The following is a 21,485-nucleotide window of genomic DNA, read 5'->3' as shown; positions in this document are numbered from 1 at the left end:
GATTAAGTAGACTAATTAAGTGGATTTTCAAACCAGTTCTAATTAAAGAATATTCAAAAATGTCATATATAGAAAGTGAAGTTCGCATTTAGCCAAAAGATTCGTTTTATAGTATGCATATGTACGCGGATTTTAACGTAATTATTATACCCATTTATATATTTAATGAGCTAGCACTTAGCGAGCGGCGAAGAGAATGAAACTAATGAGTTACATCAAGCTCGCCAATGTTCATCGCTGCTTGCTAATTATTATTTTTGTTTTCACATAAAAATTATTCGTTAAGCGAGCGGAACTTAAATATAGTGAGCAGAGAAGTGGCGAATCGGAGGTGGCTAATATGTACATATGTATTTGTGTATCAAATATCAATTTCCTCGTCCCAGTCGGCACTCAATGGCAGAATGACCCCGAAGGTCTTGTGAAATTCTACTTCAGGTCGTATGTAATCGGTAGCCAGTCTCATCCTGGGGGGCAATCGAGAAATTTTACTGCTATGATTCGATTACTTCGAAGATAGTTCGAATTATTCGATATTGCACTTTTATGCGGCCGATCAGAAGATGAACCACATTAATTATCATCGATTATAGGTGTCATAACCATAAAGAGCTGAGTTTTCGTTGTCAACAATGTCGGTGTTGCCAGACGCGGAACAAAACCCGGAAAATGGGCAATATCGTAGTATGTGCAGAACTTCTTTCATTATCACTAAATTAACATTAAATTATAAGAACTCAACAGCAGATCATACTAAAATATGCACATCAAATTAAACGTAATAGCTTGTACTTTATTAATAATATAAATTTCTTTTGCATTAATTATGAGATTTTGTTAAAAAAAAGGTTACTTTATGAAAAAATACGATTTTTTCGGTTTTTTTAGTATTTTTCGATTTAAATATAAAAAGCATATAAATTATGTACATCACTGAAAGATACATTAATTAACTTTATTTTGACATCATTAGTTTATAATCAGTTATGTAATTCATAAGATATTAATATATAAAAAATAATAATAAATTTATTTATACTTTATATTTTGGGGTCAAATAATTTTGGTACAGTTTTAATCAGTGTGAGAAGTTCTATCGAGCCACATTTTTGGTTTTTGCATAGCTACATGGTGCATATTCTACACTTATGCCAAAAAGTTGGCTGTGAACAATATTATTTTTTTTTGAACTTCTGCCAACATGTTCTTACTCGCACTTCAGATATTAGCTGATTATGGTTATGGCGGAAAACCGAAATTCAATTGGTCTCTATGGCTATGGTTATGGCTATGGCGTTATGGTGTGGCGCCACTAATCGAATACAGTGTTGGCCATAAGGTTGGTTGGAACAGCTGTTTTATATGGTTATGGTTATGTCACCACTAATTTAACCTTTAAATATGCACTTGAGAACAAAGGGAGTAACGGTACTACCATTTTTTAATAACAATTTCTCTCGCCTTCTTCACATTTCCGACAGCAACGTTCGCCGCTTTATCTCTTACCCCCGACCTACCCCAACGTAATTATCACAAAAACCATTTAAGGAGAAATGTAATTACTTTGTTCTCTCTCATAATTGTTTTACACACCTCTTAACACTGCATCAGCTGATGAAGCTCTGCGTCAGCGTCTGATGTACTCTGCGCAGCAATTGATTATACAAGTCCGTCATATGTATCAGGGTTGTTGTGAATATTCGCATTCTCAACCGCGGAGCTTCCGCATTAATTTTAACATTCGCATTCGCAATAATCCATGCGGAGCTTTTGCGAATGCGAATGTATATTTGGCAAAGAAAATTACAAGTTTAAGCCAATATTTTTTGCGGCACAAAGGAGTATTTGTGTAATAAAACCGGTCAAAAGTCAGATTTATTAACTTTGATAAAATTGTCTTTAAACCTATTATTTCTCAAGCTACATATGTATGTATATAACCGAGCTATCAATGGGCGGTTATTCGAATTCCCACTTCTACTTGATCATTTTATTTTTCTGTATTATGAATTTGAACCTGAAAAGGCAGCAGCATTACTTTTTATTAAACATAATGTTCCAATATCAAGTACTCAGTAAAATAACTACATATTACTAAAAATTATTATTAACTTTTGCATTTTTTTATTTACCTAATACATACATCTAATTTAATTACCTAAATTATTTCGTAAAATTACTTGACATCCGCATTCGCATTCGCATCCGTGGATGTTAGCTTGTAGACATCTAAAATTCCACATTCGCAACAACCCTAATATATATATATACATATGTACATAAGAGTATCAAGCGCCAACTTGGGCGTCACTAAAGTCGAAGTCGAAGTCGACGTCAACGTTATGATCGTCGTCATTTGTGTCTTCGCTAACTTCAATGCTGCCCCCAGTAGTATTTGATTGTAATTTAAATATGTAGTAGGCAGCTTTTATTTGAGCTTGAAAATGATGAATGAATCTCGCTACTGCTGTTCGCTCTTATTACGATATTTAAGTAGTATGTATCCCCATATATGTACATATGTATTTATGCGAGTAGTTAGTTAATTAACTTGCGATACAGCGCAAAACCACTTACCTTGCTATTGTAGTAACTATTTAGTTAGTTGACGCGGAAAACTCTTTAACACTGATATTATCGCATCGCAAAAAACACACACACTCAAACAATAACAATAGCACAACAAGCAGAATGATAATAACAATAATGTGCTAGTAATATCAAAAGCGCAAAAGCGTCAACGTTCGTTGGCTTTTATATTGTTTGTTGTCACTCTGCTGGCTGACTGGCTGGTTGGTCGATTGGTCGGTTGGTTGGCTAGTCGATCGTTTTGGGGCGGCTGAAACAGTTAAAATGTTGTCGATACACTTGCGCTACGCCAGTTCAGTCGTCGCGAGGAATTGAAATGAGAAGGATCGGTTAAGCACGGTGATTCAAAAGTGTATTGGACAGAATTTGAAGCGTAAAAGGTGGAAATTTTTGGCGGAAATTGTTGGAGGCTTACCTCTGTATATGTAATAATTTCAAAAGGTGCTAGTGTTTTATATTTTTTGGTTATAAAAAAAAACGTAAACTTCCCTATTGTTGCCAATTTTTAGACAATACTGTAATTATGTCATTACAAAGATTTAAAGTGCTTTTTTTTATAAAGTGCACTTTTAAGTGTGCAGTTTTTAATTTATTAATTTTAATGCTTCAGCGTAATTTAAATGTAAATCGAATGTGAGAACTTGTACGTTCATCTTGTTTGCTGTTTCACAGCGCATGTAGTACATTAGACCGTACCAGAACAAAAAATTCACCGCACACACACAGCTAATTTCGAAGAAAAATTTGTTTGGCCGAACATTTTTCGTTATATCTTCATCATTTCGTCATTTATAGTCGGATCTTAAAGTCCGAGGAGAAAATTATTTTTGTTCATTGAGCTCTAGTACCCCGTTCAAGTACTTACATACCGCATCTCAGTTCCTATAACCCTAACGTACCACCCTAATGTCGGTGAATTAAAGCTCGCCAAAAAGAATTAAACTTTGGCTAAGCAAGTATTTCGACTCGAAGGCAATTTCGATTATTATTATTTTTTTTTTTGACGAACGTAGGGATCGCCTTTTTGCAGTTTTCGTCTGATCTTCGGTATTTGCAGGCGGATCTTAAAGTGTGATTAGTATATTGAAGTGCTTGTCTCGAGGAAACTTTTTTCATTCTAGAGAGGTCAGCGTCATTTAAATGTAAATCTAACCAAAACGCATTAAACTTTTGCTAAGGAAGCATTTCGATTAAAATTTATAAGGCGATCCCTAAAACATAGTTTAGACTCTTGCGTATACTGTGAAATTTATTTTCGCTTGCTTGCAAGGTGGTGCGATCTAATGTGCATACTCGTATATGTAGCTGTTATACATATTTTGTGTAAAAATAAGACAAATAAATATTTTTTGCACTGATCTTAGTATTTTATTAAAGACGCTAATTGAATCGATGAGTTTGACAACCGTAAAAGCCCAAAATTTGACATTTTAAATTCAGATAGGCATTTTATTTAAAATGTATCTCTTCATCCATTGAGCTTAAAAACCGTACTAGATACTTAACCGTTAATGTACTAAGGCCATTGCACCTGAGAGAAATGAGGAATGAGGAGAAGAACCATACATGTCCGTGACTTACATTGTATTAAACTGAACTTTTGAAAATATATATATTTTTTTTAAATAATCTTATCCATGAAATTTAAAAAGTCCTTTAAAAAAAAATCTGACGTCACACAGTGCCGCCTAAATGGGCAAAAATCGAAAAATTCATTATCTGCAATGTGAACTTGTTTGGTATTTTTTAAAGACAATTTATCCACTAACTAGAATTTTAATAAGAGCATAGCCATGCGTAAGCTCTTCACAGAAAAAAATGTCAAAAATACATTCTTTGAAATAAAATGTTGGTTTGACGTTTAGTGTTTCCATATAGATAGTAGAGAATTACAGGAATTAAAATTTGGGAATAAAATTAAACACAGGGTGTCCCTGCGGTATTCCAGAAAAACAATTGTTTTAAACAAAATTTAAAAAAATTCTAAATTTTAATGGAATGAATAAAAATATAGGTAAAAATAGGTTATTTTTTATTATTTTATTAAATAGTACGGGCTTTTAGCTTTCAGAAGATGAAATTAAAACCAGCTCATTTCTTGCACTTTCTGAAGTAATTCGTTTTTCGCTAATTCATAAAATTATTTTTTTCATTTTTTGTCAGTGCCTTGAGATCTGTACGATTCGTTCCATTTTGAATGAAGTGTCAGATTAAAAAGCTTGACCTGTGGACAATAGAAGGTCCACTTTTTTTTAAGAGTTGCCACCTGTGAAAAAATTAGTTTGTTCAAAAATTATATTAAAATTTTTTTATAAGTTAAATGAATTATTAAGTGATGGGTATCAATCGAAATGTGCAATAACTAAATGCTGCGAGTTGCCACTGGTTTAAAAAATTCAATTCCACTTGAATTAAAGGAATTAGGTAATTGAAATAGATCTTAAATTGACTCAGCAATGTTTTACTCTTCACTTATTTCTTTCTAAATATGTATGTCAAATTTTTTAATTTTTCTGATAATAATATTTATATACATATTTCAGTTACCTTATTCCCTTAATTAAAGTGAATTTGATTTTTAAACATGTGGCAACCCTTGTACGTGTCGTTTAGAAGTAAACTGTTTTCAAAGCTAGTTCAATTGATACCCATATGTTAATATCTAATTCATTTGATTTATCAAATAATTTTAACAAAATTTGTAACAGGCGGCAACCCTTTTCAAAAATAAAAAAACTTTATTGCACATCAACAGGCCTAGCATTGTTATTTGACATTGCACTTTTGAAAATAGAACGGACTATATAAACATACCTATGTAAAAGCCACAAGAACCCAAATTTTCAACTTCAAACTGCATTTACAATGAAAGTATGAAAGTTATCCAAAAACAAATAACATTTTTGAATTTAGCGTCCTCAATTTTACTCAGAAGCGAATTTTCATTTAAATCCGTCCATAATTCTATTTTTGCCCACATTTTATATGGAAGGGAAGCACTGTGCGTCAGAGAGAAAAACTTTAAACACAGTTTTTCTTTATTTGGTCCTTAGTTTCAATAGCATAGTGATTTGTTTTATGTGTAAAATTTACTCTCGCACAGTGTAATATATACTTATGTACATGTATAGAATGCGTTCAAATCGGTCCGGCGGTATGTCTTAAATTAATTTTGATCAGAAAAATGGGTACTGACGCTAAAGATATAGAGCCAAGATATAGTTAGAACAAAGACTGATATGCAAAATTTGTGATTGATATAGAAGATGTAACCAAGCTTTAATAAAAATAGTGGGTTTTTTTAAGTGCCTACAATACATTATTAACAACTAGCCGCTTAACTGAAAAAGAGAAGTTGAGAATTCTACCTGTTTATCTGTAAAATTATTCTGCGACTTCAACACAATAACAAGAAGATTAAATGGCATGAAAAATGTCCAGCTTCAGCATTCACTTTCGTTGCTTCTTCAGCGACAATAACACGATTCTTGCGATCACTTCAAACTGTCGCTGACATGGCTTAATGTTCTTAAGCCATAATTGCCCTTAACCTTGAGCGGCTGAATAAGTAGATTGTGCGATTGCGAAGCTGCGACATTTGTATATATGTATGTATGTTGACCAGTCTCTTGTCAGTTTTGTGGCTTGGTAATTTTCCCAAGAATTGGAGAAGATGGTTTACTTTGTTTTGTTTTAAATTTTTTTTTTATTGTTCAGAACGCTTCTAGAATTCTAGCAAAAGTCAACAATCCAGTAATATCCACACATATAAACTTACATATTAATACAACACAATTTCGCATTCTACATATCCAGCTGGACTTTTGCTTGCATGTTTTTCATGCCTTCTCATACATCAAGCTTAACTGTTCAATCACTTCGAAGCATACTTATGTACATATATACATACATCCGCACATATAAATGCATACATATATGTATCTATTTATAAGCCGATCAACGTCTTCCCACAATTGGGTTATCTGTACAAGGTATTCAGCTGATATTTAGCCAAGGTTACTTACTCGTTCAATGGGTGGATTACAGTGTACAAAGTGGGTCCTCACTTTTCTAAATACCTATTCGTTTCACTTATCGTGATTAGTTGTGTCACGAATGTTGTTTTATCTTAGTTAAAGTTAAGGTGAAGAATTTTCTCATGATTTGCTTAAAACAATTGTTAGTTACACCAATCAAATAAATTTGCATATAGGTTACATTGAGGTGTAGAATTATACACCATTGTACACCTGAAATTAACAAGATATGTAGTAAAAATAAAATAAAATAAAATTTAATAATTACTAAAATATCAATGCGCTTAACCCATTAATTAAACTAATAATTAGTTTTATTTGCCATTTACTCAACCTGAATGAGCGACAAATCGATTCCAACACGACAATTACGACATACTTAGCCTTGAACATGAACATGAACATGGCGGCATAAATTTGCATAGAAGTTTTTGTGCGCCAAAGCCAAATACATAAATAAAAGTTTGAAACAACAAATAGGTGTTGCGCGAAATTTTATTTTATTTCTTCTTCTTCTTCTTGTTTGGCGCTGTAACCGCCACCTGGTGTTTCCATAGCAGAGGAGGGCCTACTCTTGCTTTGTTGAATACTTTCAGGGCTGAAGCTCTTATCTCCAGTCGTACAACATGGCCGAGCTAGTGAAACCGCTGCATTTTAATCAGCTGCACTGTGTCCATGTGGTCGTCGTAGCAGGGAGGAAAGGAAAGAAGATATTTGCGTATTCCAAGCTGAGGTTTCAGGTATCATATAGATGGATATAGAGCGAACCTACATACATGACATATGAACTTGTAACAAGCTTGCGAAAGAGACTCAAAATAAAATTTGTCAAATTTCTAGTAAGAAGAAGTGCTAGTTCCCATACACACATATGATAGTATCGATATGGTGAGTGTCGATCCTTCTCTCGTGGGTATTTTATCAGGTTTGGTGTATGGTAAATAATTGATCTATGATAAATTTCCTACTAGGTCTGAAGCCACGCTGATAAGGCTCAATCAATTAGTTTACGGTGGGCTTCAAAGCCGCAGTTGTCGAATATTGCGGGATCGCCTGTGTCTTATCTCCTCATCTGTCCGACTACTTTCAGTGATATTCAGAAAGTCGGAGAGGCGTGACTTCCATACTTTTAGCACGTCCATCTGAAAAATCCCCGGCAAGTCGAATACCCACAGTCCCTTAAAATCCCCTAGCACGATTTTGATTTCGTGACGGAGGTAGCTTTGAGCGCTTCCATTGGGATGTGAGTGCCGTCGGCATGTAGGCTTAATTCGCCTAGATGGGACTTGTTTTGACACGCTAGTTCTCAGGGATTAACGAAAGTTCATTTGATATACTTTCTTTGAAAGTTTCACTTAGACCTTTATAGTGCAAATATAATCCAATAGCCGAAATTAGCAAACGACCCAGCCTAATATTTGCACGAGCAGTGAAGTTTCCTGGATTAATGAGTACCCAAGGTGAGCAATTGTTTCCGACATTTTTCCAGCAGCTGTTTAAAAACGTGCCATATTTTTCCCAATCTTTCAGCTATTTATAAAACATTTATAAAGTTTTAACGCCTGCAACATCTGAAAGTATTGAATCTCTGAAGTATGCCAACATTTTTTTCAAAGTCGAGTAATTTTTGTGGAAAAAAAATTTTCTGTTTCACAACCAGCGTTGTCTTTTTGTTAATTTGTTGCCAAACTTGATAATTTTGTTCTCTCTTTATAAAATTTCGTAATTTATTTTTCAGTTTGTTAACTTTTTCAATTCGACAGTTCAATGCAAGCGCGGCTTGATTTTTAGATGTTCAATAAGGGTTTCTGTTGTCAAAGAGGGCTGCCACCTGTGTGAAAAATTTTAAGATGTGGGACATTGGACTAAAGAGTGAGGTGTCAAATGAAAGGACTTGACTTTCATATGAGCAATAAGGATTTATTTTTTTTAATAGAGTTGCCGCCTGTCTAAAAAATTATAAAATTATATTATTCATTAAAAACATGAGATGTCAAATGAAAGGACTTGGCCATTGGGTATCTAATAAGGCTTCATTTATTTGAGTGGGTTTGCCGTCTGCTTGCAAAATTATTGTATAAAATTTGATTAAAAATGATTAATGAAATGTCGAATAATTGTAAATATCATTTCCCCAAAGCGACCTTCTAAAAAATTTTGCTACAATTCAGAGATGTATGTACATATGTATGTATGTATGTGTGTTCATCACTTTATATACGAATATACATACATGCGATTGTACACATATTATTTAGTTCACTAAATTTCACTGTTACCATAATTATTATAAGTAGCTACCTAGCTAAGTTACAGCTACAACAATGTTTAAAATTTAATTGCTGCCTCTTTTTAGCTGCATTAATTTTAGTGGATGGTGCAGCATTTTCGTAAGTAATGCTCTTAGCTTTGATTGCTCAAACAAATTTTTCATAAAAGCCTTACTAAGTAAGTACAATTGCTCAAGCAAGCGACACACTTTCGAGAGCACTCAATTTAAATATATCACACAATTTAAAAAAAAAATTGCACATATTCAGTTTGCTTTTTGAATAAAAATGCATGCGAATAAGTATCTCTGAAATACGGGCCAGTAATTAATGCAACTAAGTAGATAAAATATACTCTGAGATAGATGTAGACATAATATTTAGAGGTATTCAGGCCTTAATGCGAAATGCTGAGTTTTATCAAAAACAAACAGCCGAAAATCTCGCATCAGTCATTGCATTTGCTTGTGGTTGGTAAAGAGTGAAATGCAATGACTGATGCGAGATTTTCGGCTATTTTGCTATTGATAAAATTTCTCAATTTCGCATTTCGCTCCGATGCAATGCATTTCACATTAACGCTTGAATACCCCTAATATTACCGGAAATTTATTTGCGAAGAAGTAAGTATAGCCGGGTAGGGAAGCTGATATCTACTGCAATATTCGCCACTTATGTATGAAAACGTGTTCGCATGTATTTCAATTGTAATTGCTGTTATTCAGCATTTGCCAGTTATGGGAAAAAGCCTTATTTTAAATTTTACATCATAAAATGTGCAAGTTTTTAAGTAGCTAGGACTTCCCCTCTGTTGACTTATGGCAAATTTTTGGCGTGTGCATTTTCTTCCATACAAAATATGCTTGACAATTTTTTGTATGGAGAAAATGAGCAGCACCTTCCACAAAAAAAAAAAAAAAAAAAATTAAAAATTGCCAAATATCAACGGTTAGTCTTCGCCATTATTGTTTTAACGTAGAATAATTTCTAGATCTAGGGTGACAATAAAAAATATCTACATATGTATGTATTAGGGCTGTGCGATTAATTGATTACTCAAAATTTTAATTAATCATAAAGTAAATAACTCAGTTATTCGATTAATTAGAAATTATGATTACTCAAAAGTTCAGTTACTCGAGTAATCAAGATTTTTGATTAACCAAAAACAAAAATATTTGAGTAATTTGCTTTATGATTAATCAACATTTCGAGTAAAATGAGTAATTAACATTTCAACTCTTTACATATGTATAAAGTAGTTAAAGTTCATTGATACTTTGAAAACATCGTTTCATATACAGAATGTAAAAAAGAAATTAAGCATTTTCCAAAGCAAACTTTAAACGAGCAAAATTATTTTTTTTGAGTAATCATATTTCAAGTAACTCGATTAATCATCGTTTTGAGTAATCAAAATCTTGATTACTCGAGTAATTGATTAACCGAATAACTGATTAACCAACTTGCTCGAGTAATCGAATAATCGCACAGCCCTAGTATGTATGTATGTACATAAGTTCACTAACCTTCAATAAAAATCTGTGATTAAATCGGCAAAACTGGCGCAAGAACCTAGCTAATGATTAATGTGCATAAATTTTACTGTTTGTTGTAAAATTTGGCGCATGCTTAACAATAAGCTATGCTGAGAAAGTGTTTCTGATAAGCAAATTATAGCTGATTATAAAAACCTGCAGATATTAAAGTTTAAAAAAGCAAATAAATAATAAAACGTAAGAAAATGTGTAGACGCCATTATGGGTAAATAAACAAAAAAAATTGTCGAAAACAAGAGGGGGATCAAAAAAACGTCAACGCATTTACCTTTGCATGTTAAGCCGTTGCACCACCCTAACGTTCGCAAATTTTGTTAAAAAATATTGTTATTTTCTGATGCAGATATGAAATTTATAGAAAAGTGGGTAACTAAATATTTGAGAATAATTTCCCAAGAAAAACTGTTAAAAGTATAACACGGCGAAGATAGCATGTCTTATTCATTAGTCCCCTCTTGTCAAGATGATGTACATGGGCGTAGTCAGAACAAAATTTAGGGTGGGGGATGAGCCTCGTATAATTTTTTTTTTCAAAGCCAACAATTTTTACTAAAAAATTGTTTATTATAGCTTAAAATTATTATAACCAGGGAACGGATTTTTAGGACCTAAAAACCTATAAAGGCAAAATACAATAATGAAATAGGCTATAGGAAAGTAAAATAGCGAAAAAGGCAGGAAAAGGCACTAGGTATTGCAAAAAAAGCAAAATAATGCACAAAAAAAATACAGAAACTACGAAGAACAATCAAAAAATACATTTCTTTTAAAAATGTTTATATTACAAGTAAAAAGAGAAAAACTATGAACTAGTTTCATTATATGAAAAATTTGTACTTCGAATCTTTGACTATTTTATCCTTTCGAGTTTCTAACTCATAAAACTTTAATCTGTATAGTTGCATTTTGAAGTTTTCTGGCAGCATTTTCATTCGATTTTCGCGAAGAAAAGCCTTGAATTTACTAAATGTGCGCTCGACGTAAGTTGATACAAGTGGAGCCCAATTTAAATATGGAACGTTTGAAACGATCATATTATCAGGAATAAGGGCGTTTTCCTCGCCCTTTACAATTTTATCCACACCCCTTATTATCTCCAAGTCTACGTTAGCTGAGAAAACGGCTTTGAATTTTTCCAACACCAATTTGGCAAGAGGTCCCGCATGGGCTTGTGTATATTTTTTAATCTTAAAAAAAATATTGTAAATGCTATAATCACCTTTTTCACGGTAGGAAAGGCAAAAAAAATGCAAACATCTTAAAAAAGGCAAATATCTTAAAAAAGGCAAAAAAAGGCAACATCAAATGTGTATATATGGAATCAGGGAAAGCTAAATCGTGGACATTCTTAATCGAATATACTCTTTCTCTTTAGCAGAAAAGAAGGCAATTTCCATAAAATCCGTTCCCTGCTCATATGTATGTACAATAGGCTGGGTCGATTTTGTATGAGGAAAAATAAAAGGCATTTGACCCAATTGTAATAGTAATAACCAACCAATAATAGTAACCAACGGAACCTTTTGCCAGACAAAACATACATTGCTGATGGGTCTGGTCCAATACTCGATGCAGCAAATGAATCTGGAACGCGCAAGGTTCTTCTTCTTCTTCTTCATATTTGGCGCTATAACCATCTAAGCGATTTTGTCCGAGTCCAAAGCAATACGTCAGTTGTTTCACTTCTGCGCCAACTGACGCGGTAAATGCCAGGTGAAGCCAAGTCCTTCGCCACTTCCATCGCAGTGGTGGCCTTCATCTTCCACCGTCGCGACCTGCGTTGAATACTTTCAGAGCTGGAGCCTTTCTGTCCATTCGAACGACATGGCCAAGCTAGCGTAGCTCATTTTGACTCGCTGCACTTATTTGTATTAAAAATCTCTTACCAAACATTTCCTAACTTAATTTCCTTAACAGCTTAAAAAGTGTAACAACTAATTAAATTAATTATTTTGCACAACTCACTGCAGAACTAAAAAGTCAAATCCACCTGCAAACTGCAAACACAACACTCGTACAAATATAAAACGATAGAAAAAATACAAAAGCACAAAATGCAATACCCAGTCGGCCGCCAACGTCGCTCGATTGGCCCCTTCTATTTGTTGTCAATTCTCGTTCTATTGCCGGCATTGCTCAATCCGCAACATCACGTGGCTGCGATTACGACAATTAACTCGGAAGTAGTGAGCACAGAACAACAACAACCACGACAGCAACCAACACAACCCACGCCACAACAACAGCAGCAACAAAGCGAAAAACAACAAAGTCAACAGCAAAGCAACACAAAGCCAAACATAATTATCATTTTGATAGATGATATGGTGAGTTTTACCACCTATTTTATTCTTAACTAACATTCACCTCAACCGTGATTGGTTAGTGATGTGTGAAATAAGCGCGAAAAAACCGAATATTTACTTTGGAAAAATTTGACGCGAGTGAAGTTTAGGTTAGGTTAGCAGGGCGCGTACGAATGACTCATACTTCCACTCGGAGGCAAATTTGCCCATTGTGAATGCCCTCTGTTAGTGTCAGGAGGAGTCTTATCCTTCTAACCGTGGTTAATCCATACGGTCAGTATAATGTCGCGAGGTAATCAGTTTCGACATCTTAGTCGGCCTAGTTTGTGTTACGCCGTCCACTCTTAATTACCTCCAAGACCGATGCGTGCCCATAGTTGGTCTGCTTCCACAATTTTGATTCCCTAAGCCTAAGGGCCCCTTTTGCTGATACACCTGCAACGAATACTTGTGGTGGCTGCAAGTAAATGCTCATGTTCAGCCCTCATGGTAGTGTGCGTCCATCAAGGCTTCCAAGGAATGCAGGCTCGAGTCGGTCCATGAGCCATCTGGCCGCTTGATGCTTCCTATTGCCCAATCGGTTTTAGAAAGTATCTTGCGGAGCCTTGATGCTTCATTTGTTGGCTAAACTGTTCTACAAAAATTTCCGCCAGGTATGTTTCTCTTCAGCCCTAGTTTGACTTTTGTAGTTGGTAAATATTTTCCCATGGTATTCCCAATCCTCTTCACGACGGCTACATTTGGCCCTATTGAAGAATTTCCCAACTATCGGTCAGCATTCCACTAGACAGCCTTTGGCTTGGTGCGTGGCCTAGTTAGTACGCTAGTCAGGCGGTCAACCGATCGATCAATGTTGGCAGTTCCACGTCTAATTCAAACCTAAGTCACTTCTAGCTTATGGGATGTCATCCTAGCATACCTTTCCCCATCCGTATTCCTAGGTTTCCTAACTGCCTTGGTTAATTCTACCTGAAAGTCAATGTTGAAGAGTATCCTACTATGGTCCGAAAATGAACATGTGTCGTATCACGACCAATTACTTACCTTGCTGGTAGTCGAATCAGAGGCCAGTGTTAAATCGATCATCTCTTCTCTAATCATATTACGAACGTTGGCTGATTGGCCTTGCTGCATTCAACTATTTAGTAGGTTAGTATAGACGATAAAATCAAAGATAGACTCATGGTGGCCATTCGCGTTGCAGTCTGTTACCAGATCCAGTCCACATGACACTAGTTGGTGAACTGCTTGAGGTGGTGGCTGCTCATCCTCAATACTCAAAAAAAAAAACGAAAAAAATAACATAAATGGTACTTATACTTATAAAGTTTTGTAGTTTTGGTCAGTTTTAGTTAAGCCTTAATTTAAGTTTAAGGTTACCTAGAGATGCGTTTTTAAGGTATAGAAATATGTGAGAGAGTACAAGTCTGAGTAGTAAGGAGCAAAATTTATTCAACAAAGTGTGATTGATTTTGACAATGCTCTCAGAAGAACCATCCTATAGAGGCAAATTGAAAAAAATTTATGAATTTTGAATCGCTTGTATATATTTTTTGGCATAATATTACATCAAAAGGGAGCCTGCCTGAGGTGTCACTCACACCTTGTTTAACACACCTTGGTAAGGAGTTTGCACACAATAATTTCTCCTTCATTGGGTCGTATTCTTGTTTTCGTACGAGTTGAAAATTTGAAATTTTCCTATTACTTTTCTATAAAAAAATTTTCAATTTTCGAATCGTATGAAAACGGGAACATTATTTGCGGTTCTTGGGTTGCTTAAAGATTTCTGAACTAAGCTAATGGAAGACATTTTTCCTTAAACGTACCTTGACCCTTACTAAAGCTGGTGGTTTACTTTGCTATTTGACGTTTTATTTTTTTAATTTCAATTTACAAATTCTATACGCAATGCAATAAAGAATTTGTACTGCTTTCCTAATACTTAAGCGCTTTGGCCGGCAAAAAAAAAAAATTGCGTAAAGCTCTTAATTAAAAGAGATTACAATTCACATATACGCAGCTTGAATATACCCTGCACGACTAAACACAATTCATGAGAGCAAGAAACGTTCGATCATTCATTTCTGTTCACTTTCAACAAGTTTACTCATACGCCGTGTACTCAAACGCTTACACATATTCTCTACCTTTTGTAGGGCTTTAACGATGTCAGCTTTCATGGCTCGAATCAAATATTAACACCGAACATTGATGCGCTCGCCTACAATGGCATCATATTGAATCGTCACTATGTGCCCAATTTGTGTACTCCGTCGCGTGCGTCGTTGCTCACCGGCAAATATCCAATACATACAGGTGAGTAGTATGCCAGTAGCGCCAGTAGACATATATGTATTTGTAATGCACAGTTAAGTGAGTTTGGTGGCGGGAGAAAGGATTAATTGAAGTGGCTTAACGAAAGCGCACACAAAATGCCACGCTTAATTAAAAGGCAATACAGTGGCGATGCCTTTTTATACCCGAGCGCACTTGTGCACAAGGGTATATTAATTTTGTTCACATAACGGTTGTTTGTAACAGCCAAAACGAATCGAGATAGATATAGACAAATGTATACATAAATTATCAGGATAAAAAAAGAAATCGATTAAGCCATGTCTGTCTGTCCGTCCGTCTGTCCGTCTGTCCGTCTGTCCGTGTACACGATAACTCGAGCAAAAATTGAGATATCTCAACGAAATTTGGTATGTAGGTTTCCCTAAATCCAAGGTAGGTTGCTATTGAAAATGGGCGAAATCGGACTGTAACCACGCCCACTTCCCATATAACGGTAATTTCCAGAAATACGAAAACTGCGATATTTTAGTAACTACTGAAGATAAATCACTCAAAATTGGTATTTACAATAATTTTTTGACAAAAAATAATAATATTATACATTTTTGGAAAATGGGCGTAGCCACGCCCACTTATGGTTACATGTGTATATCTTGGTAACCGCTGTACCAATTTCTACCAAACTTGGCACAGTTGTCGGCCTTCGTACAGCATACAAAATCGCCTAAAATTTTTAAAATCGGACGATAACCACGCCCACATCCCATATAACGGTAATTTAGAGAAATACAAAATCTTCGATAAATCAGTAAATATTGAAGCTAATTTATTCAAAATTGATGCTTGCAACAACTCTTTACCAAGAAATACGTTTGTGATAAATTTTTGGAAAATGGGCGTGGCACCGCCCACTTATGATCACATATATGTATCTCAGTAACCGTTCTACCAATTTGTACCAAACTCGGTGTGGTTATTGTGCTTGCCACATATAAGCAAACCGTTGAAAATTATTGAAATCGGACTAAAATAACGGCCGCTTCTCATATAACGGTAAATTTCAGAACTGCTTGAAACTTCAAAATTTCGAAATCTAAGGACTCTAATTTACTCAAAATTGATACGCCCCGGCTTACCATATAGCCGTAGCTTTCGGTAAGGCGAAAAACATATATTTAATACGTGCGCCGGGTATTTAATGTTCGGCTCTGCCCGAACTTAGGCTTTCTTACTTGTTTAATTTAGGTATGCAACACTCCGTCATCATTAACGATCAGCCGTGGGGGCTGCCAATTGGCGAACGTCTGCTGCCCGAAATATTACACGATGCCGGTTATGCAACAAATTTAATAGGTAAATGGCATTTGGGTTTCTGGCGCAAAGAATTGACGCCTACATTGCGCGGTTTCGATCATCATTTCGGCTACTATTCCGGCTACATTGATTACTACAATCACACAATGCATATGCTGGTGAGTGGAGAGCTGCAGTGAATTTAATGACAATGGTTTGAGTTTTAAATTTTATTAAAATCCGAAATTTTATATTATTTTTCAAAGGCTTACGAGTATTTTTGTTAAATTGTTGCTTCTTTAGGACCGCAATTACTCGGCCGGCTTGGATTTCCGTCGCGACTTGTCGCCATGGCCTGAGGCTGATGGCCTTTATGCAACTGATGTTTTCACACAGGAAGCGGAGCGCGTTATCTACCAACATGATGCGGCGGTAAAGCCTTTGTTTCTGCTAATGAGCCACTTGGCCGTGCACACCGGTAATGAGAATAATCCTATGCAGGCGCCTGAAGAGGAGGTGGAGAAATTTTCGCACATCAGTGATGTGAAGAGGCGCACTTATGCAGGTGGGTGGAAGGATTAATATACATATTAGGCAGCTTTTTTTTTTGAAAGTTTCGTAGGTAATCAAGATACTGATGAAAATTCAACCGAGCTAAAGATTGCCGGTAATAACAAATTAAAATAGGTGAACTATTCTGGGTAAATATACAGATTAATTGATTCACTTTGGGGTGCTTTGCTTTCTCAAACGAACTTAAAGGACCAACGGAAGTACCAATGGGGCACGTACCTATTGAGTATATGGTCGGCACGGTCAAAGCCCAACATAAGAACGTCTAAAGAAACCATCAAATGAGAAAGAGTTAAATTCCATGAAGGGTAAAATATAGAAACCGACTATTGAATTACAAATACGAAACTGAAAAGTAAACAGTGAACATGTAAACGGTTTTATTTTCAAAGTCAAAAGAATATGTCCAGTTTTCCACGCCGTTTTCACGTATGCCGTTTTGAAATAATCACAAATATATTTCTTCCTAAAAATTCTGTGTTTTGATGTCCATGAATGTATGTTCCGTTTTTTATGACCGAAAACCCATGCCCGCTCTTTAAACTCAATACTTGTGTCCTGTTTTAAAATAATCCAAAATTTATGTGTTCAAATTTTTTTCAGTTTTTAAGTTACCAAAAATTTATGTTTTGGTTTTAGGTACGAGAAAACTATGTCCCATTTATAATTACTAAAATATATATCCAGTTTTAATATGCCAAAAAATTATGTCTATGTTTTGATGTCCAAAAATGTATGTCCAATTTTTAAATAACCGAAAACCTATCTCCTGTTCTTATGACCCAACATTTATATCCAGCTTTTAAATTAAAACAAAAATATGTTTAGTTTTTAAACAATCAAAAGTTTATGTCTTGTTTTTAAATGGCCAAAAATGAACGTTAAGTCAAATGACCAAAAACAAATTAGGCATGAAAAAATTATGTCCAATTTTTAATTACTAAAAAAATATGCGCAGTTTCTAATGACCTAAAAATGATGTCCAGTTTTCAAATGACCAGGTTTTGTACGACCATCAATTCGTGTCCAGTTTTTGAGTTACCTAAAATTTTAAATTACCAGAAATATATGTTTGTTTTTAAATTACCAAAAATTGATGTCTGATTATGAAATGGTCACGAAAAATATATGTCCAATTTTTAATAACTAAAATATTATATTCAGTTCTTAAATGAACACATATATATGTCAACTTTTTAAATGACCAAAAATGTATGTCCAGTTTTTAATTAATCAACAATTTATGTCCTTTTCTAAATGACCAAGAATTTATATACTGTTAGTAAATACCAAAAAATTGTGTAGAGTTTTTTTATGGCCAAAAATTTATGTCCAGTTTTTAATAATAAGAAATGTGTGCGCAGTTACAAAAAAACCAACCATTTTCAAATGATAACAAATGTGTGCGTAGATTTTAGTTGCCCAAAAATTATATCCAAGTTTTTTACTCGATTGCTAAAAGATACATGATTTTTTATCGAAACTTTTAGGACAATGATTTCAGCGGCTAAGCCACTTAACTCAAGCCTTTCATATTTTCAAGCTTGATAATTCCAGTGTGTGCTAAATCTCTTTAACCTTGCTTTTTGTATTACACATTTACATACGTCTCAAATTCTGTTCTAGGCATGGTCTCCCGCCTGGATGACAGCGTTGGCCGCGTAATACGTGCGCTCTCCAACAAAGCTATGCTTAACAACTCAATCGTACTGCTATACTCAGACAATGGTGCACCCACTGTGGGCATACACTCGAATGCTGGCTCCAATCATCCCTTCCGCGGCGTAAGTATACATATTAAGCAACAAATAAATTAACCGCAATTAACTGTTATTTAACAACTTCGCCCACACACCACACAGCAAAAGGAGTCACCTTGGGAAGGCGGCATACGCTCCGCTGGTCTGATTTGGAGCCCACTGTTGCAGCAACAGAGCTACGTTTCCAATCAAGTAGTGCACGCCATCGATTGGCTACCCACATTAACGAGCGCTGCTGGCATTGAACTACCGTCAAAAATGAAACTCGATGGCGTTAATTTATGGCGCGTGCTCAGCGAAAATGGTGCAGCACAACCGCGACGCCTGATTCACGTGCTGGACGACAACGTCGGCTATAGCGCTTTCACACGTGGCACCCTAAAGTATGTGAATGGCACGAGCTTCAATGGTCTCTACGATGGCTGGTTGGGTGACTTACCAACGGCAGAGCAGGACCCCACCGCGCTATATTATGTTCAGCAGGTGCTCTCCTCAGAGGTACACCACGTGCTGGGTAATGAGGAGCTCAGCGTGGAACAAGTGGAACGATTGCGTGCGCAAGCAACGCATGAATGCCCCAACAACGAGGAGAATTACACACAGGCTGTGTATCGTTGTGAGCCGTTATTGGAGCCATGTTTCTTCGATATCGAAAAGGATCCTTGCGAGCGTTATAATTTAGCCAAACTGTATCCGCTACAGGTACAGCTGTTGGCACAGGAGGTGGAACAGTTTAGGGAGAGTGCAGTGGAGAGTGCGCGTCGGGATTACAGTGATCCGCGCTGTGATCCTGCCCTACATGGAGGCGTTTGGGAATGGTGGGCAGAGACGTCGGCTGCGAACGGACGATGCCATATGCACATGGCGTTCGGATTGGTAACAGCAGCGGTCAATGTGATATGTGCGCTTGTGTGGCGTGTCGCTCAGTTTGAATTTTAATCAGCGGAAAAGCGGATTTTTATTGCATTTAATTATTTGATTTAAAATTTTTTAATTTTAAGAAAAAATATTTGTTAAAGTACTTACTTAGTAACTGCCATACAAAATTGAATAAATTATTAAACAAAGAAAATCGTATAAAGCCCTGAAAACTTCGAAAATCTACAAGTTTTCACGTAACCGTCGTAAACAGTTTCGAGTTTCAAATTTCCAGTACTCGACCAATGCGTGCAAATACACGTTAACTTTGATTTTTTTCTTCAAAATTCTACAACTCAGAGCATTTTATGGTATAATCTTGGTCAGTGATAGGGTTTCCTCTGAATTGAATGCTCTACAAAAGTGTCCATTACGGCGTAACCCTAACTCCCATCAGCGAGTTAGTACGGTTCACTAAACCCAATTTTTTCATCAATAACAAGAGCTAAAGAAAAAATTATAATGGCAAACTTTTCAATTTCCTACAAGAAGGTTCTAGAACACGAAATCGCTAGCATTGATATTTCCTGATATATCGGGGTGTATGTTACGTAGTTTTGAGTCTTTAGTCCTAAGACCTTGTTACCCGAGGCTATGCCAGGCTCTTGTACTAAGGCCACATCGACCTTGTGTTTCGGCCTTTCTTCAAGATTTATGGTATCGCTCTCCAAGGATCGCTGCCTTTTCATTACGGCCTCCTCAATCCGGTTTGTAAACAGCGGATCTGATAAATGAAACCATTCGCCCAGTTTCCATTCCGGACGTAGCCCAAGCCATTCGTTCTTCCTGTTTCTTCGTTAGACTAGACTTGTATGAACCTTAAGGGCTACCTTTTATCATGCTTTCGCCTTCATCTCCCCCTTACTGGGCTTGACCCTAGGCCGTTTCGTTGCCTCTGAAGAAGCATCCTTCTACGCTAACGTGTCAACGCAGACGACGCTTTCCAGGTCCGAGTCTTGAAGAATTTCAGTACCTCTGTGTTTCGCTTATTGTAGGTTGGCAGTAGCTGTTGAATTTTATGTTTCAAATACTTTCCACCCCTTCTTAATATAGTTCATAAATAAATACTTTCCAAAACCATTTCGGTTAATACACATCTTTTATTAATTAATTTAGCTTATTAAATAATTTGAATATAACTTTTTAAAACGGTGATAAACCCTTTCAAATACCTGGAAATTATTCTATATTCACCTTTTCAAATAGGTGATAACTCTCTACAAAATTTTCAAACCAAAACCTACTTTAACCTCTTTCATTCGACACCCATATTCTGATACATATTTTAATTATTGCCATAACTCCGGATTAATTTGAATTTTTAAACATGTGGCAACACAAAACCCATTTCCATTGGTAGCCTTCTTTTTTTCTGATAATTTAACTTATTAAACAATTTGAATTTAACCTTTTATAGAGGTGGCAATCCTTCTTCAACACCTAAAAATAGTTCTTAACACGCCTTCGGTGTGAATTTTTTTAATATTTCATAGAACTTGTGTATCATTTAATTAAACTCTGAATCTTCTAAATTTCTTTCGTGTAACGCCCAAATTGTGATATATATCTCAATTACCTAATTGCATTAGTGAATATCGAATTTTATTTTTTGAACAGGTGGCAACCCTCCTACATGTATGTAGCTAAGAAAGAAAACCTTTTCAAAAAAATTCCGGCTAATACCCATTTTGTATTAATTGATTTAACATATTAAATGACTTGAATTTATTTTTAACAAGTAGCAACTCTTTTCGAAAAAATAAAACCTTGCTACACATTTACACCTCATTTTTCTGAATTGAACGACCGGTGCAGATCTGATAACGTTGATTATAATAACACTGGTCTACAAGGGTTTTGCGAATAAGACGGGACCTGG

General features: G+C 35.5%; 1 protein-coding gene across 6 annotated transcripts; it reads left to right on the top strand.

The window, feature by feature from the left end:
- The first annotated feature begins 2,801 nt into the window (after nt 1–2,801).
- On the top strand, nt 2,802–20,969 carry LOC118739440 (arylsulfatase B-like). Of its 6 annotated transcripts, none has more exons than XM_036470759.1 (7): nt 2,802–2,928; nt 12,426–12,782; nt 14,921–15,080; nt 16,308–16,534; nt 16,659–16,920; nt 18,555–18,712; nt 18,791–20,969. In XM_036470759.1, exons 2-7 carry the CDS (start codon nt 12,510–12,512, stop codon nt 19,625–19,627), a joined length of 1,917 nt encoding a protein of 638 aa, XP_036326652.1. In that variant the 5' UTR covers nt 2,802–2,928; nt 12,426–12,509; the 3' UTR covers nt 19,628–20,969. The 6 variants fall into 6 exon arrangements, with proteins under 6 accessions (XP_036326652.1, XP_036326650.1, XP_036326648.1 ...); XM_036470757.1 differs by having other exon boundaries at nt 2,822–2,969; XM_036470755.1 differs by having other exon boundaries at nt 2,822–3,014.
- Nucleotides 20,970–21,485: the final 516 nt, after the last annotated feature.

This window comes from Rhagoletis pomonella, unplaced genomic scaffold, assembly GCF_013731165.1.
Source record: "Rhagoletis pomonella isolate Grant_MI unplaced genomic scaffold, Rhpom_1.0 Rhpom_scaffold_00005, whole genome shotgun sequence".
In the NCBI taxonomy this organism is placed as follows: Eukaryota; Metazoa; Arthropoda; class Insecta; order Diptera; family Tephritidae; genus Rhagoletis; species Rhagoletis pomonella.
Note: the sequence above shows the minus strand (reverse complement) of the source record. Positions and strands in the feature narration are given on the sequence as shown.